This window comes from Tenebrio molitor, chromosome 5, assembly GCF_963966145.1.
Source record: "Tenebrio molitor chromosome 5, icTenMoli1.1, whole genome shotgun sequence".
NCBI lineage: Eukaryota > Metazoa > Arthropoda > Insecta > Coleoptera > Tenebrionidae > Tenebrio > Tenebrio molitor.
Window position 1 is genome coordinate 19969203 of NC_091050.1, and position 17935 is coordinate 19987137.

The 17935-nt window shown below is 35.2% G+C and overlaps 2 protein-coding genes and 1 long non-coding RNA gene across 4 annotated transcripts; 2 read left to right on the plus strand and 1 right to left on the minus strand.

Annotated features, from left to right (window-relative positions):
• Window positions 1–5108: 5108 nt before the first annotated feature.
• nan (transient receptor potential cation channel subfamily V member nanchung) lies at window positions 5109–9635 on the plus strand. Of its 2 annotated transcripts, XM_069048991.1 has the most exons (15): window positions 5109–5703; window positions 6357–6439; window positions 6495–6590; window positions 6640–6727; window positions 6775–6951; window positions 6999–7188; window positions 7243–7396; window positions 7610–7760; window positions 7809–7912; window positions 7963–8466; window positions 8517–8778; window positions 8826–9007; window positions 9055–9171; window positions 9225–9350; window positions 9404–9635. In XM_069048991.1, exons 1-15 carry the CDS (start codon window positions 5613–5615, stop codon window positions 9509–9511), a joined length of 2433 nt encoding a protein of 810 aa, XP_068905092.1. In that variant the 5' UTR covers window positions 5109–5612; the 3' UTR covers window positions 9512–9635. The 2 variants fall into 2 exon arrangements, with proteins under 2 accessions (XP_068905092.1, XP_068905090.1); XM_069048989.1 differs by having other exon boundaries at window positions 7610–7912.
• A 1448-nt stretch (window positions 9636–11083) lies between these two features.
• Window positions 11084–12460, plus strand: LOC138131099 (uncharacterized). The gene is made up of 6 exons (XM_069047871.1): window positions 11084–11238; window positions 11289–11514; window positions 11665–11783; window positions 11835–12092; window positions 12147–12185; window positions 12240–12460. Exons 1-6 carry the CDS (start codon window positions 11187–11189, stop codon window positions 12383–12385), a joined length of 840 nt encoding a protein of 279 aa, XP_068903972.1. The 5' UTR covers window positions 11084–11186; the 3' UTR covers window positions 12386–12460.
• Window positions 12461–16021: 3561 nt separating this feature from the next.
• LOC138131775 (uncharacterized) lies at window positions 16022–17681 on the minus strand. Its single transcript, XR_011159896.1, has 2 exons — window positions 16615–17681; window positions 16022–16562 (listed from the first exon to the last, which is right to left on the minus strand). It is a non-coding gene; the product is annotated as an uncharacterized lncRNA (long non-coding RNA).
• Between the last annotated feature and the right edge of the window lie 254 nt (window positions 17682–17935).

A 17935-nucleotide genomic window follows, 5' to 3' on the forward strand; every position in this document is an offset into this window, starting at 1 on the left:
CATGTGTTCAAATTGACCACCTTTCATCTGAAGGAATAGGCGAGCTCGTTTCATTAAATTTTCCCTTGCCAGTCTAAGCACATTAGGAATAACAGTAGCCAGTGTTTCGTGAATTTGGTTATTTAGTTCTTCTAAAATATTGATAGGTTCGCGGTAAATATAGTTTTTTCAAATATACTTCTTCTACCGTCGTCATCAAAGGACTGAAGAACAGCATCTTCAGTCTCTGGCGTTCTAACTTCTCGCGGTGGACCACCAATTTCTTGTCAGGTAGGCACCAAGGACCCAGTGTCTCGAGCACGGTACACCAACCATAGAAATACGTTATAATTTGGATATGGCAAACGTCGTGGAAAACGTATTGTATATTCCCTTGCATCCTCACGTGCATTGCGCCGGCACTCTCCATAAATTATGACAAAAAATCGATTATACCCTGTCCTTTTTTTTAAACGCTATTGCTTTCAGTTATCACCAAGGAAAACGCACTGTAAATTTGATCCGCGAGTTCTGGGACACCCTGTAAGTATATGGGTTGCTATACTTTTTTTTTTAAACAAAAAAGATGTAGGGGCGCGAATACCAATCTGAATCACCCGGTATACCTTGTGATCAGGGTGATTTCTGTTCGGAAAAGACCCTCGCTGCGTTCCTGGCGTTATATCCACATTCCCCAAAAATTATAATCATAAATAATCAGTGGCTGAATACCATGATGATTATGGGCAAATTACGCATTGACTTGTCAAATTTAATTTGACACTGACATTTTTTCAAAAGCTCCGGCCGCCAACCTATTTTTTAAAAAGATTTGCCTTTCTAATTGTCGCTGTTGATTTTACGTAAAATATCTGTCGAAAGACAGAAAGACGGTTGCAGTATTGCAAACAGCCGAACAACAAAATGCTCTTAATTGTATTGCCAATTTAAACAATCCTTTTTGATCACCCGGTAGTAAAAATATGGCACACACACCTGGAGGGCGCGGGCTTCTGATTGCTTAACTTTAAGTTGTCTTTTCTCCAATACCTTTCAAGCTAAATTTTATTTTCTTTAATATTATTCATCCTAATGCCTTCTCGCGTTTCCTTATTTTCCCTAGAGCGCGAGTTGTGAAAGGTCCTGTATAAAGAAAAAATCTCTATTTTTAAACAACCCACCGCCCGCCGTCCCCAGGAGCCCAATTCTTGAAATCACTGGAAAATATTCGTTTGAGAATATACAGGGTGGTCCCGATATAACCTGCCAGAAGAAATCCAGTAATAGGTGACGATGGGCAGAACTCATACACAAAAAATGTTTCTAATAAAAGTCTTTTCGTTTTCGAGATAAAAATAATTGAAAATTTGGTCAAAATTTGCTGTACGCTAATGAGTTAATCGGTTTTAAAAAGGTAATTCTGGTTACTTGGCTGCAATTTCTTTAGCAACGGTACCTGTAACACCTATGACATTTGTCAAGTTTAATTTTAAATTTGCGAATCCTTCAAAAAGTTATGAAATTCACAAAACAAGAATACGCCGATTTGCATTTACTCTATAGCGAAACACGTGGTAATTCAAGACCGGCAAGACGACCATACGGCGAGCGTTTTCCTGGAGGAGTCCTTCCGTCCCGTTGTACTTTTGTGGAGCTACATCTGCATTTATGTGAGGTTGGTTCTGACTGATTCCAATACGATGGCGTCCCCGATTCTCCATTTAATCCCTCTGGATTTTAATTTTTGGAACCACACGAAAGATTTGGTATACGAAGTTGAAATAAATACAAAAGGCCAACTCCAGAAACCCGTAACAGATGCTGCGAACCAGATTCGTAAAAACCCAGAAATGCTGAATTCTGTTTATGAAAATTGGTACCGGCGTACTCAAATGTGCTTAAATGCCAATGGAAGGCACATAGAACATTTATTATAAAATAATTTTTCTAGTCTAGTTTACCTTTCATTAGTTAGTAGATATTCTTAATTAAGAGTTGAAAGTACGAATATGTAAAGTGTACATAAATTTATTCAATACATTGTTTTGGCTATTTAACCACAATTAAGACGATACTCTTATTACACAGTTCTTCCACAATTTTGCACACACTACCTCTACATTTATTTACACATTGAAGAACACCACTTTATTTATTACTCATTCATCTCAGTCTACAAAATCAGCTTTTGTACCTAAATAAGCTGGTGAATTAACGCACACGGTGTACAGCGTTTTCAATAAATGTCATTAATTTGAGTTAGTTTGTCAGATTTGAGATTTGTCATAAACGATTCAGGCACCTATGTTGCTTAGATACTGTCATCCTTACAAACACCAACAATTAATTCCTGAGTAGGTACGTATTTTTGTAGTCAGAAGCGTCGAATGGGTGTGGATAGGGGTTAATTTATCCCCATTATTTTGGACCTAATGAAAAGGGGTTTTTTGGACTTGTTAGATCCTTCTAATGACCCAGAATTTTTTTGGCAGGTTATATCGGGACCACCCTGTATATAAATGAATCCCCAGTGGAATTTAAAATGTTCTCATATCTGTATTCTTGAACTGTTTGGAAAATGATTTCACATGAGAATTTAAAAATGCAATATGTTGACAATTTGGATCAAACGGGTCTAATTTCGGATAAAGTCTTTGTGCTTGGGCAACCATTATTTGGATTGCAATGAATTCTTTTACAAACACAATTATGTATTAACAAAAGTGTCACATTTGACAGTCGAATTTCTCGCGAAAAAAATATTTTTCCATGATAAACACTAGGTGAAATAATTCTCCGGATTACTAGTGGAACAATCCGTCTGACATAAGTCCAGAATACACTTTTGCATTTCTCATGAGAAAATCTGACTATTTTTCCAATGAGAATTAATTCCATCGATTCAAGAATTGGGCACCTGCTGAAACAAAAGCATACATTTCCCTCCATTTTTCCATTATTTGTGTATCGGGTGTTTTTTTAAATTTCACCTCGAAGTAGGCGTTGAAGAGTCGATTGTTTCCTAAAGGAAGAATTACAAATTATTATTGTAGCTTATGTCTGACCGGCGCTTGTGATGCGATGAATTCACCAATTTGACAATGAGAGATGTCGAAGATTTGGGCTCTGCTATCGTAGTAAAAGTTCAGGATACTAAAAATTAGAAATCGTGATGATTCACCGTTTGGGAAAGTTTTAGGTGGAAATTTGCAGAAAGTACATCGGATTGGATAGCATTGTAGACTTTACTACTATTATTGAAACTTCAAGTACCAATAACAAGGGCAGTAGAAATTACTATAGTGTCTTAAAATTTGAAGATTGTAACTGCAGGAAAAGAAAAATAAATAAGTGAGTTCATGTTCGATTTTTTTTGTGATCCGCTTGAAGATAAAATACAGTGTGGAATAAAATGATTTACTTCTAGTTACCTTTGCATTACCCTTGTAAAAATACGAAATGCCGCTCTACAAAAAAAAGAAAGCCTAACCTCAAAATATTCCAAAATTCCAAATGTGATTTATTGCGAAAGGATGATATGAATGCAGAGATTGAAATTAAAAAGGAGCTAACAAAAGCAAGTCACAGCTAGTGTTGAAAGTGGCCACCAACGTTTGTTAATTCAATTTAGTAAATTGTAACAATTGTCAATTCGATTGATGACATTTATTGACAGAACTAATAGTTCGGCACTTCAAAAAAAAAGTAGAGCGGTACAGGAAAATTTACATGTGCAAAAATTCCAAAGGTAACTAGATGTAAATCATTTTATTCCACACTGTACTTAGTACTATATATCATTCAGAGTAGAAGGTTTTTTGTGCTTCGCCCAGTTGTCGACTTCAACTAAGTTTCGATCTTCAATCTCTGGGCTCAGCACAAAAAGAGACACTTCTACTATTAATGATATAATATACTATTTTACGTTTGCCGCATCGGGTTAGAAATTTAATTCCCGACACTATAGGAGTTGCTGCTGTTCCACGAAAGACTCTCATTGCATAAAATGAAGTGGCTGTTCTGCAGTCTTTTGAGGAAGACGGAACGTTAAGCATTAGAGACATCACTAATATGTTTAGGCCCGGTTGCATCAAGCGATGTCAAGTCGTTGTTAAAGTTAACATAATGTCAAGCGATCTGATTGGAGGATATTTAACATTTTATTTGAATCAGCCAATCAAATGGGCGGATTTCCGACTTGACGCGTTTTTAGCTGACACGATGTTAACTAAGCTTTATCCAACCGGGCCTTAATATTTCAAAAAGCACAACACAGCGAATTATATGAAATAATCCAAGGCATGCTTGTCTTTATACACATGTACAAAATCTCTTGCCTGAAGACCTTCCTCCTGCATTGCAGTTTTGTGAACGGTAATAATTGTAACATGAAGCAAATCCTAATTTTATAAGATGTATTTTATTTACGGATGATTGTTTGTTCTCGAGACAAGGAATATTAAACATCCATAATTATCATGTTTGGGAAGAAGAAAAGCTACATATATCTCTAATTTTTTCCCTCTTTGAGTCTCCTCCACGAAATTTATGCGCAGTTTCTTAACGAAGATTTGTCTGATCTTCTAGATGATGTAGAAAAAACAATACCATTACAACAAGTACTCGACGAAAGATTCGATAGCACGTGATGGATCAATAAACTGGCCAGCGAGATCACCCAACCTCACACCTTTAGACTAGGTACTTTTTGTGGGATTTGCGCCGAAGCAAGTTTAATAAGACGAGCTCGCCTTTGTACTGAAATCATTTTGAGCAGTTTTTTTGTGTATTGATTTTTTTTGAGAAAGCAAAATAACATTGTTTTTTAGTTTTACGCTGTTTAAAATCTAGCTTATGTTGAGGTAAAATAAAAGAAAAAAATAACAAATAAAGTTATATTGCGAAAATGAAGTTTCTCATGTCTTATTCCAGTTAGACATGAACTGGGTCTACTTTGTGATTCTCAATTGTTTCTTTGATTTTTTTCCGAAGATTTGTCAGCTCAACATTTACCGAATTCATCCTAAAGTAACTTGCATAACCGCAGGTTTTGCTGTTTCAATAATATCACATTGACACTTAACAGATTTCTGTTAAGCTAAATTTATAAGAATTTTGAAAAATGTAAATATAATTTCTTTCCTAGCAACTAGTCGGATTAGTTAATATGCATTCGGAAAGGCTGAAGAAAGCTTCAGCTGATTAGTTAATTTCACTCATTTAAATATCCTACCACCTTCGACATAATTTCAACTTTGATTTTAATTTACACTTCAATGTTCGATGTTTTTAAATTTAACTACCTAAACTATTGTAAATGTTTACGAAAAGTCTATTCAGCCGTACAAGTGCCAACAATTTTATAACAGAAATGATAAAAATAAGGATATTTATAGCTACCTATAGAAATTGTTTGATCAATACCATTCGACTCCTTCAAACCTTAACTAAGTGTTCATGAAATGATGAGTTGTGCAGTTTAATCGTCAAATAACAAAATGATCTTTTATCAAAAAGTGATATTTGTGTGGAAAAAACTTGTTAAAAAAACGATCTACAAAATGTTAAAACCAAACAAAAGTAATACCACTTATCGTTTATAAGTTGGAAGCAAACTCAGGAGGACGTAAAATATGGGTAATACTGAGAGCAACGTCACTAGCGGTGTCAAGAAGCAAGCTGGAGCTTCTGTGCAACCGATTTATAAGCTATGTGACTTAAAAGGTAAGATTCTACAGTAATATCTTGTTTCTCTTAGACTAGTTAAGACTGGTGAACTCTCAGAGTCGTTGCTGATATTTATACTTAAACAAAAGAATATTGTATTAGAGGAGTTGGATTTTCTCATGGGCTATGAGTCATATCTGCGCAGACGACGAATATCAGTCTCATGTGGGCGCTACAAATCTCTCTCATCTATTTGCATGTAAAGTAGTCGACGTTTTCAGTTTTCATATACCTACAGATTTTACTGGTTTATCGCTCCGCCTTCGCGCAGATATTTTCGAGGTCACAGCCCATGAGAGAATCCAACACCTCTTACCTAATGTTATGGACGTAGGAGGCTTTGTTCGTAATAAGGAAGTGTTCGTGGTAGAGATTTTTCTTCCAGGAAGAAAAAAAAAAATATTTTGATTTGTAGTAGATTGTCAAAAAAAGTTTGTGATTTTGCTTAGTTTGAAACAAACTTCTGAAGTATTTTCTTCTAGACATATTTCTAAGCAGTTAACATTTTTCAAAGCACTGTCATCTCCTTCGGTTAGCATAAATCTTTTAAAAAGTTTGGTGAAGCACAGGGTTTCAATATAATTTGTAACTTCCTTCATTCCTTCTCTTTCCACGTTTTCTTGAAAAAGTAATCACGATATTTTCTGCAGGGGGAGGCTTACTTGTAGAATTAATGAAACGAGCAACACAAAACAAGCAATATGCAGAACTTGACCACGCAATTAAAACTAAGGTATTTGACTATTACATAAGTAAAAATAAAATGTGTCTTAATCGCGAACCATCAGGTAGAACATTTCTTGTACAACAAAGGAGCAGGAAGATATTTTGCCATATCGGATCTAGTTTTGCTAAGAAACAAAGAGAGAGCTCGCCACAAATTGGTTGGTAAAACAATTTATTAATTACGGATGCTGTATTGTAAATTTTTAGTTACCACCTTTAAGAGCAATGGAAAATCCAGACGAATTCGAAATCGACGACGAAGGACCTGAAATCACAGAAGAAGAATATCAGAGAAGTAAAGGTTACAAACCACCAACAACATAAACTTACCACTCATTCCAGATCCTCATTTGTACCGCCACGTGTGTTGGAAAATCAAAGAAAGAGGCGCCGTCGGAGAAAGCATAATGCACCTGTGTCTCTTAAACGCCACGTCTCTGCATGCCGATATCGCAAAAAGACTTTTACGATTCTATCCGAAACTCATCAATGACATTTACATGTCGGACGAATATTATGGTACAAATTATTCATTCTCGTTCCGCTCTTATATCGACTTGTTCTAGGCGAAAATGTGTTGCACATAGCTATAGTGAATGAGGACCCTTCCATGGTAAAGTTTCTTTTGGATTCAGGAGTTAACATTCAAGAGCGCTGTTTTGGCAATTTCATGTGTCCAGAGGATCAGAAATCGTCGCGTTCGGATTCGCTTGACCACGAATGGGTCAACGTCTGTGCAGAAACTAATTACCAAGGGTTTGTAACTTTTTGTAGGTACCTACTTTTAATCTAAAACGATTGTTATTACAGCTATGTGTACTGGGGGGAGTACCCTCTTACATTTGCTGCATGTCTAGGACAAGAGGAGAGTTTTCGATTGATGTTGGTTAGAGGCGCAGATCCTGATGCTCAAGACACCAATGGAAATACCGTTTTGCATTTACTTGTAATTCTGGAAAAACTGGTAATTACATTATTTTTAAAAATAAGTATCAAAATTGTCCCGGCGCCTCCACCATTCTTTCTCTTTGGAATGTATCAAACAATTTGGAAAATTTAACTTGTGAATTTTTTAAAACTTTTGCAAGTAAATTAAGCCTTCTTTAGCAATTCCTAAACCATATGATGGCAGTCATTTAGCAGTGAAAGGATGATAATTGATTGAACTTTTCAACAGGAAGCTTTTGATATGGCCTATGAAGTCGGGGCCAGATTGGCCATCAGGAACGTTTTGCATCTAACTCCATTAACACTGGCTGCCAAACTCGCCAGAGTTGACATGTTCTTCCATATCTTAAACCTAGAACGAGAGATATATTGGCAAATAGGTAATTTCAACAGTGAGTCATTCTTTTTCTTCAGTTCTTCAATTCTAGGAAGCATCACATGCGCAGCTTATCCTTTATCCCAAATTGACACAATAGATATTGAAACTGGTCAAATCAGCAAAACTTCAGCCCTCAACCTGGTTGTATTTGGGGTAAATAAAAAATCGACAATTGCAATTTCTTCGTAAACATTTTGTTTTAGGATAAAGACGAACATTTAGAACTGATGGACGGACTTCTTATAGATCTCCTTAACGCAAAATGGAATACTTTCGTCAAGTTCAAATTTTACAAACAATTCTTTACTTTCACGTTTTACTTCTTAATATCGTTAGTGGGTTTTACTTTACGTCCAGGACCTCCACACAAAGATGTGAAACCGTCAAACGTCACCAACGCTACTATTCCACACCCGCACAACTCCACAGAAATAGAAAATGCTACTGCACTGCTCAACGTCAGTGTCAAATGGGAAAATATCACAGCCATTCCTCTCATGAAAGGTCAGGGGGACGACGACGACAATGACGTCGAAGAATGGTGGGACAACTTACAAGAAGAGTGCAGATTGATGCAACTCGACTCGGCCGAAGCTAAGATTCGTTTCACTGCTGAAGTACTGATGGTGATCGGAGCTTTCATCTATTTGGCAGCAGCCGTCCGTGAAGCTCGCTTTCTAGGAGGTCGCATGTTTTTCGAAAATCTCGTATTTACTACTTTTCAAAACTCGAACTATTGCCAACGAATAATTTTCAGATGACCGCACCGTCAAGAGTCATGTTCTTGTTTTCGTGCATATTGATGTTAACAGTACCGTGCTTGAGGCTGGGTTGTTTTGACGAGATTGAAGACACAGTTGCCGTGGCGATAATGTTGACCACTGCACCATACTTCTTGTTCTTCTGTAGAGGCTTCAAAACTGTCGGTCCTTTCGTAGTGATGATCTACAGAATGGTGATGGGAGACTTGATCAGATTTGCATCAATTTACCTTGTCTTCGTCATGGGATTTTCTCAAGGTAACTTCTGGAAAATGTTTCAACATGAAACTAAATCCCACTTGCAGCTTTCTATATTATATTCTTGTCATTTGACAATCCTCTGACACCCGAAGATGTTGATGATTCTGCGACTAACCCCATATCGACTCCCATCGAATCTATTATGGCGATGTTCTTAATGTCAATGACTAATTTTGGAGACTATTACACAGCCTTTGAGCGCACAGATCACGAGTACGAAGCCAAGGTACCTTTCTTCACATTATTAACACTTAATACACAATAGTTGTTTAGATCTTGTTTGTTGTTTTCATGGTGATCGTCTCTATATTGCTCATCAACATGTTGATTGCCATGATGGGTAACACTTATCAAAAAATTGCCGAGACCAGAAATGAATGGCAAAGACAAGTAAATCTGGATTGTTGTTGTTACGGTGAAAGCTAAACGTACTAACATTCTAGTGGGCTCGAATTGTTTTGGTGGTTGAAAGAGGAGTCAGTCCTGCTGAGCGCTGGAAGCAACTGATGGTGTATTCTCAACCTATGTCTGATGGGCGAAGAGCACTAGTTTTGAGACTGAATCAATCTGTAATGGATGTCGAGGCATTGAAAATGTGATGGTAACATAATTTGTATTTCAGGATGAAGACAAAGAAGAAATGAAAGAAATATTAGAAATGAGACGAAGACACGAGAGGCATATTAAAAAGAGAAAGGAAAAATTGAAAGAAACCTCCAAACCAAATTGATTGGGTCACGTATGCTGTCTTATCTACTTGTAGAATATTTAATTTAAAAACGTTTTGTTTGTGATAGATTAGAATTGTGCTGTGGATAAATTTTCTCAAATAAATTGAATATGTAAGAAACCACTTTCTATCTTAGTCTTTTGTCCTGATAAGTCCTGATAACAACATGTCAAAAACTGAAAATTGAAGATTTCATATTCTTCTGAAAGATTTTGAACATTCCCAAATGGGTTCGATTTTTTTTTTTGGTTCCGAAAGTAAACTAGTCCTTCAAGTACAGAGTCATTATAAATGATTGTCCCATCGCAGTAGGCGTTGGTGACGTAGTCGAATGTGCCGCAAGTGTCATAACATGAGTGAGACTAGTATCGCCGATAGGTGGCGCTACTGGCGGTAGTGGAAATCTGTCTACTATAGAGCATTCATTTTAAATGTTGGGTTTTGTAATAAAACTTGCCTGCTTTGACACTTGTCCGAAACTCAGTGAATCTAAAACTGTGTTCAATATATTCGGGTCCAAAATTAAAGAATGGTGGGTTCGAGATCAACTTTTAGAAGACTAAGTGAAACCATTAACATTTGTTGCCAATACTGGTGAATCATCTAGTGAATTTGATTCAGATGACGATTAATTTTTTATCTGTTTACGTATTTATTTTTTACTTGCTGTAAAAGATACATGTAATGGATACTTTACTAATTACTGTTATTTCTTTATTAAGTAATCTTATTTGTCAAATACATTATTTAAAATCAACAATCTGTTTACATTTTTTTGGTCACTGATCACAAAATGTGTTTTAATTTTTTTTACTTGTGGATATTTTAACGTCTCTTTCTTTTGCTCGTCGATAAGATGGTGAAAGTACGACGTGGTACCAGTTTTATATGAACAGAGGGATTCCTACTTTACCGTACCGATACAATGAAAATTTGCCGCTTTCGTAATTTATGGTGTTTTCAGTTTACAACTTTACCCAACGTTTAAAATGAATGCCCTATAGTTTGCTTAACGTTGCGAGACTGGCGGCACATCCAAAATTTGTGTGGGTTTTCAACGCCAACTGCGATGGGACAGTCATTTCTCATTTATAATGATCCTGTATATGTTAAAAATGCATTAAAAGATATTTCTTAAAGGAGGAGTAAAACAAAATTTTGTTTTAACTGTCACGATGAAAAAATCTAGGACACAAAATTTAAAATTCATCAGTAGAAATTTAATTCAATACGATTTTGTTTTTAAATTTGAATTGAATTAGAGTAACGTGTAATATGGGACCAGTTTATTACTAATTTATTAGAATGTGGATTCTCTTAATTGCATATTTGATTTCAAGTCCATGGTATTTGGAAAAAGACTAGCAAAAATGTTACCATTTGTCCTCTCAGGATTAAGGTTTAACGTTCTAGATGCATCACTTGATTTAGAAATGAAAATTTGATACACTCGGTAAATTATCCAAAAATTATTTAAAGCTGTTGGTTTAAAAATAGATCTTCAATCTATTTGTTTATGGTTTTGTCAATACAATTACAGAGTACAGCGAATGACCGACCTTTTAGAAAGAACTTTTCTTTATCTTCCACTGTTATTGATAGAACCGGTATTAATATAACAAACTGGTAATCTCGAATCATTGTTTGTTGTGTATTCAATCGTTGACGTGTCAAGATGTTACACTTGGAGTGTCTTATTTTCGTAACAGTGATTACATCAATTTTAGGTAAAACCATTTAATTACCGCCAATTACGTAATTGAGAACAATATTTTAGGTAAAGGATGCTACAAGAATGGTATTTTGATATACGAAGATTTTGGATGTACTCCTCACTACGAAGATGGTAAAGACTGTCCAAGCAAATATTCCTGTGAGGGACTAGAACCATCCAGTACAAACTGTTACTTTCGAGGTAAAGCGTACAAACATAACGAAGCCGTCGACAGCAGCTTGGCGAGTCTTTCTTGTAATGCTGGATGTCATTGTAGAGTAGACGGAAAGTATGTCCTAGCTACAGGATTCTCATTTGACTCTGACGGCTCGAGCTGTAACACTATAAAAAATAAAATTTCAAATTTTTTAAATCGAAACGTCAGAGTCACATGAAACCACCATTAATAATTAACGGCAATAGCAACAACAAATTTTAGTAACACAGGATTTAATTGTGTAAATTTGGGCTGTTCGGACTGGTTGCTAGAACCACTACAAGACCGTTGTTACAGAAAGTACAGTCTAGGAGAGTGTTGTTCCCTTGGACAAATATGCTGTAATGATTAAGAAAACTGCCAATTTCAACATAACAAATAATGTATTTTAGATCCTTTCGATGGGATCGAAAAATGTGTGGTGGATGGGACAGAGTACCAAGAAGGTGAAAAATTCTCCTTTGAAAATTCTTGCTTGGACTGTGTTTGCCAGAAAGGATTCAAGGGTAAATTTGAAGAACCGTTTTGTAGGAGAAGAAAATGCGGGGGCCAACTCCGTGATGGAGAAAAAATTCAAAAACACTGTGCACCGTTCTATGAAGTAGATTTAGAGAGTCCCGTTCTTTGTTGTCCCGACACTTGGATTTGTTGTAAGAATTTTGAATTTGGTCCAAATCGTGAATTCAGTTAATTTGTTATTTTAGCCGATGGGAGTGAAAGCGGTAAAGGTAAAGCTAAATCAGGTAAACATAATGGCAGAACTAGTGCGGCAAGTTAATTTAAAAATTGTTTTTTAGAAGAGACTTGCAAATTTGGCGAGAAGACATTTAAAGTGGGTGAAGCATTTGAAAAGTATGATTTTACATACGATTATGGCAGGAAAATTGCGAAGGTGAAATGTGAATGCGTAATTCCACCTTTGATGAAGTGTACCAAAGGGTAAACATGTTAAAAGTTGGTAGATCTTAGTGGATAGGTACAAAATATGGTTAAATAAAAATATGAATTTTATTTAAAACGTGGTTTTCACTTAAGAAAAGAAAACATTTACAACAGAATCCTATTTTCGAAATGGGAACGAAGAAAATAGTGAACGGGCTTACCATATACAACTTTGTTAGTTTCAGCATAACTTTTCTTTATCATTGCTGTTAGTATGATTGAAACCAATGAAGCTACGCCTCACGTTTTCAAAAGATTTATTTTCAATAGCTACCCCTACTCTTTTTTGGTGATTCTGTTCTAAATGTTCATTGGATTAAAAATTATTTGAATATTCTAACAGATGTTTTTGTAATTTGCCTCCATTTTGATTCTCTAATAGACATATTAACGAACGCGACGTCATCATCTGGGATGTCCTTATAACCATTATTTCACGGAACATTTTACGAAAATTTTTAGGTTGGCAAAGCTTGATCCGTCATGCGTGTCAGTTTAAATTACAAAATGTGCAAAGAATTATTTATCAGGATTTATCAGGCAACAAATTCGCGACCGTATTTTTGGGAGTTTCACGTATTTCAGCGGGCGTACATGAAAGATCATCTTCCATATTCGTGTTTTGTGACAGAATTTGGATAAAACAAAAGGCGACTTTGAAGACTTGAGCAAATTTTCACTTTTAAAATTAAGACATTACTAGGGCTCGGATTTTAGGCAATTAAAAAGTCGGAAATAGGTGCCTAAAATAGTCCCTTAAATTACTGCAAATAGTCCCTTAAAAACTGAAAATAAGCCACAATAGGTCCTTAAAATTGTGGTTAATTAAATTTAAAAATGGGTTTTTAAAGTTTTAAGTATACCCAACAAGATATTTACTAATTATTGGGTAATTGTTTACTTTAACTACTTCTGGGGAATTTTCGCCTTTTTTCTGGCTAGAGAGCCTCAGGGCGTCCTCCTAGATCGTGTCCTACCATTCAAACCTTGTGCAAATGCCTTTTTTTTCTCTCTTGTTGTGTGTCAAGGTCGTGTCAAGGTCGCGCCAAGTCTTAGTATAACTAAAGTGTAAGGAAAATTTTCATTTGCACAAGGTTTGACTGGTGGGAAACGATGTAGGAGGACGTCCTGAGGCTGTCTAGACAGAAAAAACGCGAAGTAGTTAAAGTGAACAATTACCAATTATTCTTTATTACGAGTAATTTAATTAATATATCTACCTACAAGTTTGTTAGTTATATACTCGTATTTACATGGCATACAATATATTGCTCTGAATTTTCTATTTTAAAACATTGTCTGTTATCCACCAAAGTGGACTTATATTTTGAGAAACTTCGTTTTTATAGTAGGGACCATTGTATAAACGTTAAAGTTTCTAACAATACCTAAGTGTCACAAACCATTAGACTGTGTATACCTGCACCCCTTCGAACAGAGGCAAACAGATAAACTCTGAAATTTATGCCAGACCAGTCTAATGGTTCCTGGTACTTAGGTATTGTCGGAGTATTTACCGCTGACACCATGGTCCCAACCGTAAAAGCGAAAAAGTAATTCCTCTATTGTACTGCACTTTGTACATTTCAATAATTACATCTCCTTAAATTTCAAAATCATAAAGAATTGTAAATTTTATTGAGGTACCACTTTTACATTTTTAATACCGTAAACTTCCCAGAATTCGAATATTGAGAAAAAATCGCGAAAATGAAATTTATTTTTGGTCATTTTAGGCATGTTCAGGCAGTTATAAAGTAAAATAGGTATTTAAAGGGCATTTTAGGCCGAATAGGCAGAATCAAATATAGCTCTAATTACTCAAATTAAGCCAGAAATCATTTATAGACAAGTTTCATACACGTGCCTTAAAAAATAAAAATAGTCCATTTTGCCTAAAATCCGGGCCCTAGACATTACCAACCGCCACAAAAATCCCTAAATCGAGGAAAGTAAACATTTTTGTTTAAAAACGGCTTAAAAAGGGCAAATTACAAAAAATAGTATAAAAAACTCGTTTCATAAGACCTTGAAGCACTCATTCTTTAAAATAACTCGTGGCTATGCCACTCGTTTTTTAATCTTGAATTCGTGCTTCAAGACTGGTCTTATGAAACTTGTCTTTTAATATACTATTATAAAATGGCACATTCGAAACTAGCTGTGGTTTCAAACAAGTTTGTCCTTATTTAACCTACGTAAGTTAACCCTGCACCACCCGGCGGCACGGCAATTTTGCCGGAGTACGTACACTATTACGGATATTACTATCAAGTAATAGTGCAGTGCCTATCAACATAATTACCAGCGTCTCGCCTCCACATTTTGACTTTGTTGTGTTTTATTATGTTCTGTGTCAATGTTAAGGAACTTCCTCACGATATGACATGACACATGAGTATAATAATATGTATACCTTTTTGAATTTCAATGTTTCCCTGTAATACAAAAGTTTCACTTCTATCGTGCGTCTTTACGACACATTCTGTTTTTTTTAATTATTTCTAAGTGTAAAATTTAATAATATTAAATACATATTTCTTCTTCATCGAAGTTAGTGAAGTTATATGCATTATATGCATGTATATATATTTCAAATAAAACTTCAACATAATATTAAAGCTTCTTATGGTTTGTAAATACTAAATTGATATTTAAATGTATAAAAAAAATAGGACCTAGGAGAGGTATTAATCAGTGCTTTATTGAAAATGTTCACAAAAACCCAAAGCTGTTCTCTCAATAAATATAAATTTCTATTATTTTATTAACAACTAAAAATGTTACTTTTTAATTAATAAGGTCAATGACAATTAAGTGATTCGTTAAAAAAAAACATTCGAAGCTACTTAAAGACTGAAAAGCGGTGAGGTACGGCATGCAGTAGGTGCCAACTGGGGAACAGCGTACAGCGATGCAATAATCTCGACGTTCTGCGCATCTGGCAACTCTGTACAAGCTTATTGGCTAAGAGGAGATTGTAAATACAAGCATCGGTGCATTTAACACAACTGTACTATTTGGATTTGCCGATCCAAACTCCCAAAAACCCAAACAGCGTGCAACTCATCGGACATGCTCATGCGTATAAACGTAACGTGCCTTCAAATAAATTTATATTTAGAGCAACCTATGGAAGTTCAATTGTTTGCAACATTTTTACAGCGTAGAAAATGACACAAGAATCGTCTGGTCTGACATTTAACGAAATAAAATTAGGTTAGAAAATATTTTTAATTTTTGTAGTGCATTCATCTCAGATTATTGAAATTCACATTAATAAATAATCCAAACATTATTCCAATCACAAATTATTTGCTAACTAATGGCTTTTCACCAATATACGGAAGATGATGTTTCAGCTTTCGAAATCTTTGTGAGGCATTGCCGCAAATTTTAATTAATCTTCGGAAGAAAAACACCCCAAATTCGGATGGAAAGTCGAATAAGATCGCAAAATTTCAAAAGCTCTAGAGTCAAGTAACTGTTAACATAAAGAGAACAAGTAAATGGGATGTTACACGGTTAGTTCATATTCTCCATTCGGTTTCAGTATTTATATTGAATGAAAACTGAAACTGAACATGGAACCAAACAGACAGTCTGAAAGTACCCACTTCAAGGAAATTGACAAATAGTCGTATCAATTCATTTATTTCTTTAAACCATAAAAGAGAACATAACATTAACATTGCTTGTGAACACTAATAAGAATTGTAAATTAAGTATTGCACATAACCTCACACAATAGGAGATAACAATTTTATAAATAATTTAGAGTAAGTGTTGAAAATGTGCACCCTGTTCTTGTAAACACAACCTAGTCCTTCATCTAATTGCATTAGTTACATTTTCTAAAACAATAGGATTATTATTAAATTCATTAATTTTCTGTGTTATTCTATTTCGTAGTTCTGCCAAATCATTTATGGGTGTTGTGTAAATTGAATTTTTGTTGTGTGGCCACAAGAAGAAATCACAAGGAGTGAGATCACATGATCTAGGAGGCCAGTTGTTTGGTGTATTACGGCTTATAATTCTATTGTCGTAAAATTCGACCAAAAAATCTATTGTGGCACCATCCTGCTGAAAGTAGCCATAAACTAACTAATCATCATGTAGCTGATTTCAAAATGGAGTCAAAATTTCATTTCTGTATCTTGCAGCATTGATATTTCCTAAAAAACATTGATTATTATTTAATTACTAAAACATTATTACAATTGTTACCTTCAAGAAAGTTTGGACCAATAATTCTGTGTTGGCTAATAGCAGCCCAAACGCTTACTTTCTGGGGGTACTGGGGTGTTTCAATGAAAAAATGTGGATTTTCTGAACTCCACATTCTTGTTTTTTGAGAGTTGACATATCCACTAAGATGGAAGTAGGCTTCATCAGTGTAAAAGGTTTTATCAAGATGAACATCTAAAGTATTCAGAAACCATTGACAATATTCTAATCTTTAGGGGAGATCAGCTGGATGTAATTCTTGAACAGATGTGAGACGGTATGGAAATAGGTGAAGATCATTTTTCACAATTGAATGACAGATACCAACAGACACACCAAATTGTTGTGATAAATGTTCAATTGAAGTGCCTGGGGCTTCTTCCATTGCTTGTCTCGCTTCCAGGTTTTCGTCCCACAGATCCATTTTCTTGGAAATTCTTTAAGGAAATGTTTAAAGTTTGTCGAAACTGCGTATATTCCACTGCAATGTCTGGGAATTCTCCAAACTCTTCCATACATAACGCAAGGGAATACTGCCAAACTCCATCGATTTTCACACAATTTCGAAATAAGACATTAACATGAAGACTTCATGTTGTGCCATTGTTCACAAAAATGTCGGAAAACAGTAAAACACTGACGCAGATTTCGTTTTAGTTCCGACAAGAACTGATTTTTTGTACGCAAGACGAGGAATAAAACGAGTAAAATCACAAACAGCTCAATCTGAAAACGGGAAAGAGAACGAATGTCAAATGTCAAAATTTTAATATGAAATTGGGACAAAACTTACTATGTAATCTGTGTAACTCCGGAGAATAATTGGTTGTCTACGAAATTATCTACACTGTTCCCAAAATTAAAACGTTGTCAACGCCTACTCTAAATATAGTTATTTTTGAAGGCACGATATATTGAAATGCGTTCACTTTTACGGGATACTTGGACTACGAATTAATGGAACTTTGAATCTCCAGTAATGGCTAATGTCATAAAATTAGAAAAATATATGCATATTAGAGAGATGTAAATGAGGAAACTTGTTTAAAAAAAAAAAAAAGTATAAATGAACTTTTTGAATAAATTTCTGGGTCGGCACTGCCGCCCCTGACCAGCCGCCACTGAAGCTGTGTTAATTGGATGGTGGAGTTCAAGTAACGACATATGATTTCGGATTCATGGATAATTCGATTACGAATTAATTTGATCGCTCTTTAGTTATAAACCAGAAAGTTGTTTGGAAAATGACAATTACAAATTATTTTAATACCAAATAATGGTTCTTAATTCCATTTTTTATAAGATTTATTGATCGATAAAT

Bases quoted from the DNA above. Each gene is read 5' to 3' on its own strand.
- LOC138131099 (XM_069047871.1), top strand. From the start codon at position 11,187: ATGTTACACTTGGAGTGTCTTATTTTCGTAACAGTGATTACATCAATT. The intron at 11,239-11,288 runs GTAAAACCATTT...ACAATATTTTAG, and splicing joins AGTGATTACATCAATTTTAG to GTAAAGGATGCTACAAGAAT. The intron at 12,186-12,239 runs GTAAACATAATG...ATTGTTTTTTAG, and splicing joins TAAAGGTAAAGCTAAATCAG to AAGAGACTTGCAAATTTGGC.
- nan (XM_069048989.1), top strand. From the start codon at position 5,613: ATGGGTAATACTGAGAGCAACGTCACTAGCGGTGTCAAGAAGCAAGCT. The intron at 8,467-8,516 runs GTATTTACTACT...AATAATTTTCAG, and splicing joins GCATGTTTTTCGAAAATCTC to ATGACCGCACCGTCAAGAGT. The intron at 8,779-8,825 runs GTAACTTCTGGA...TCCCACTTGCAG, and splicing joins CGTCATGGGATTTTCTCAAG to CTTTCTATATTATATTCTTG.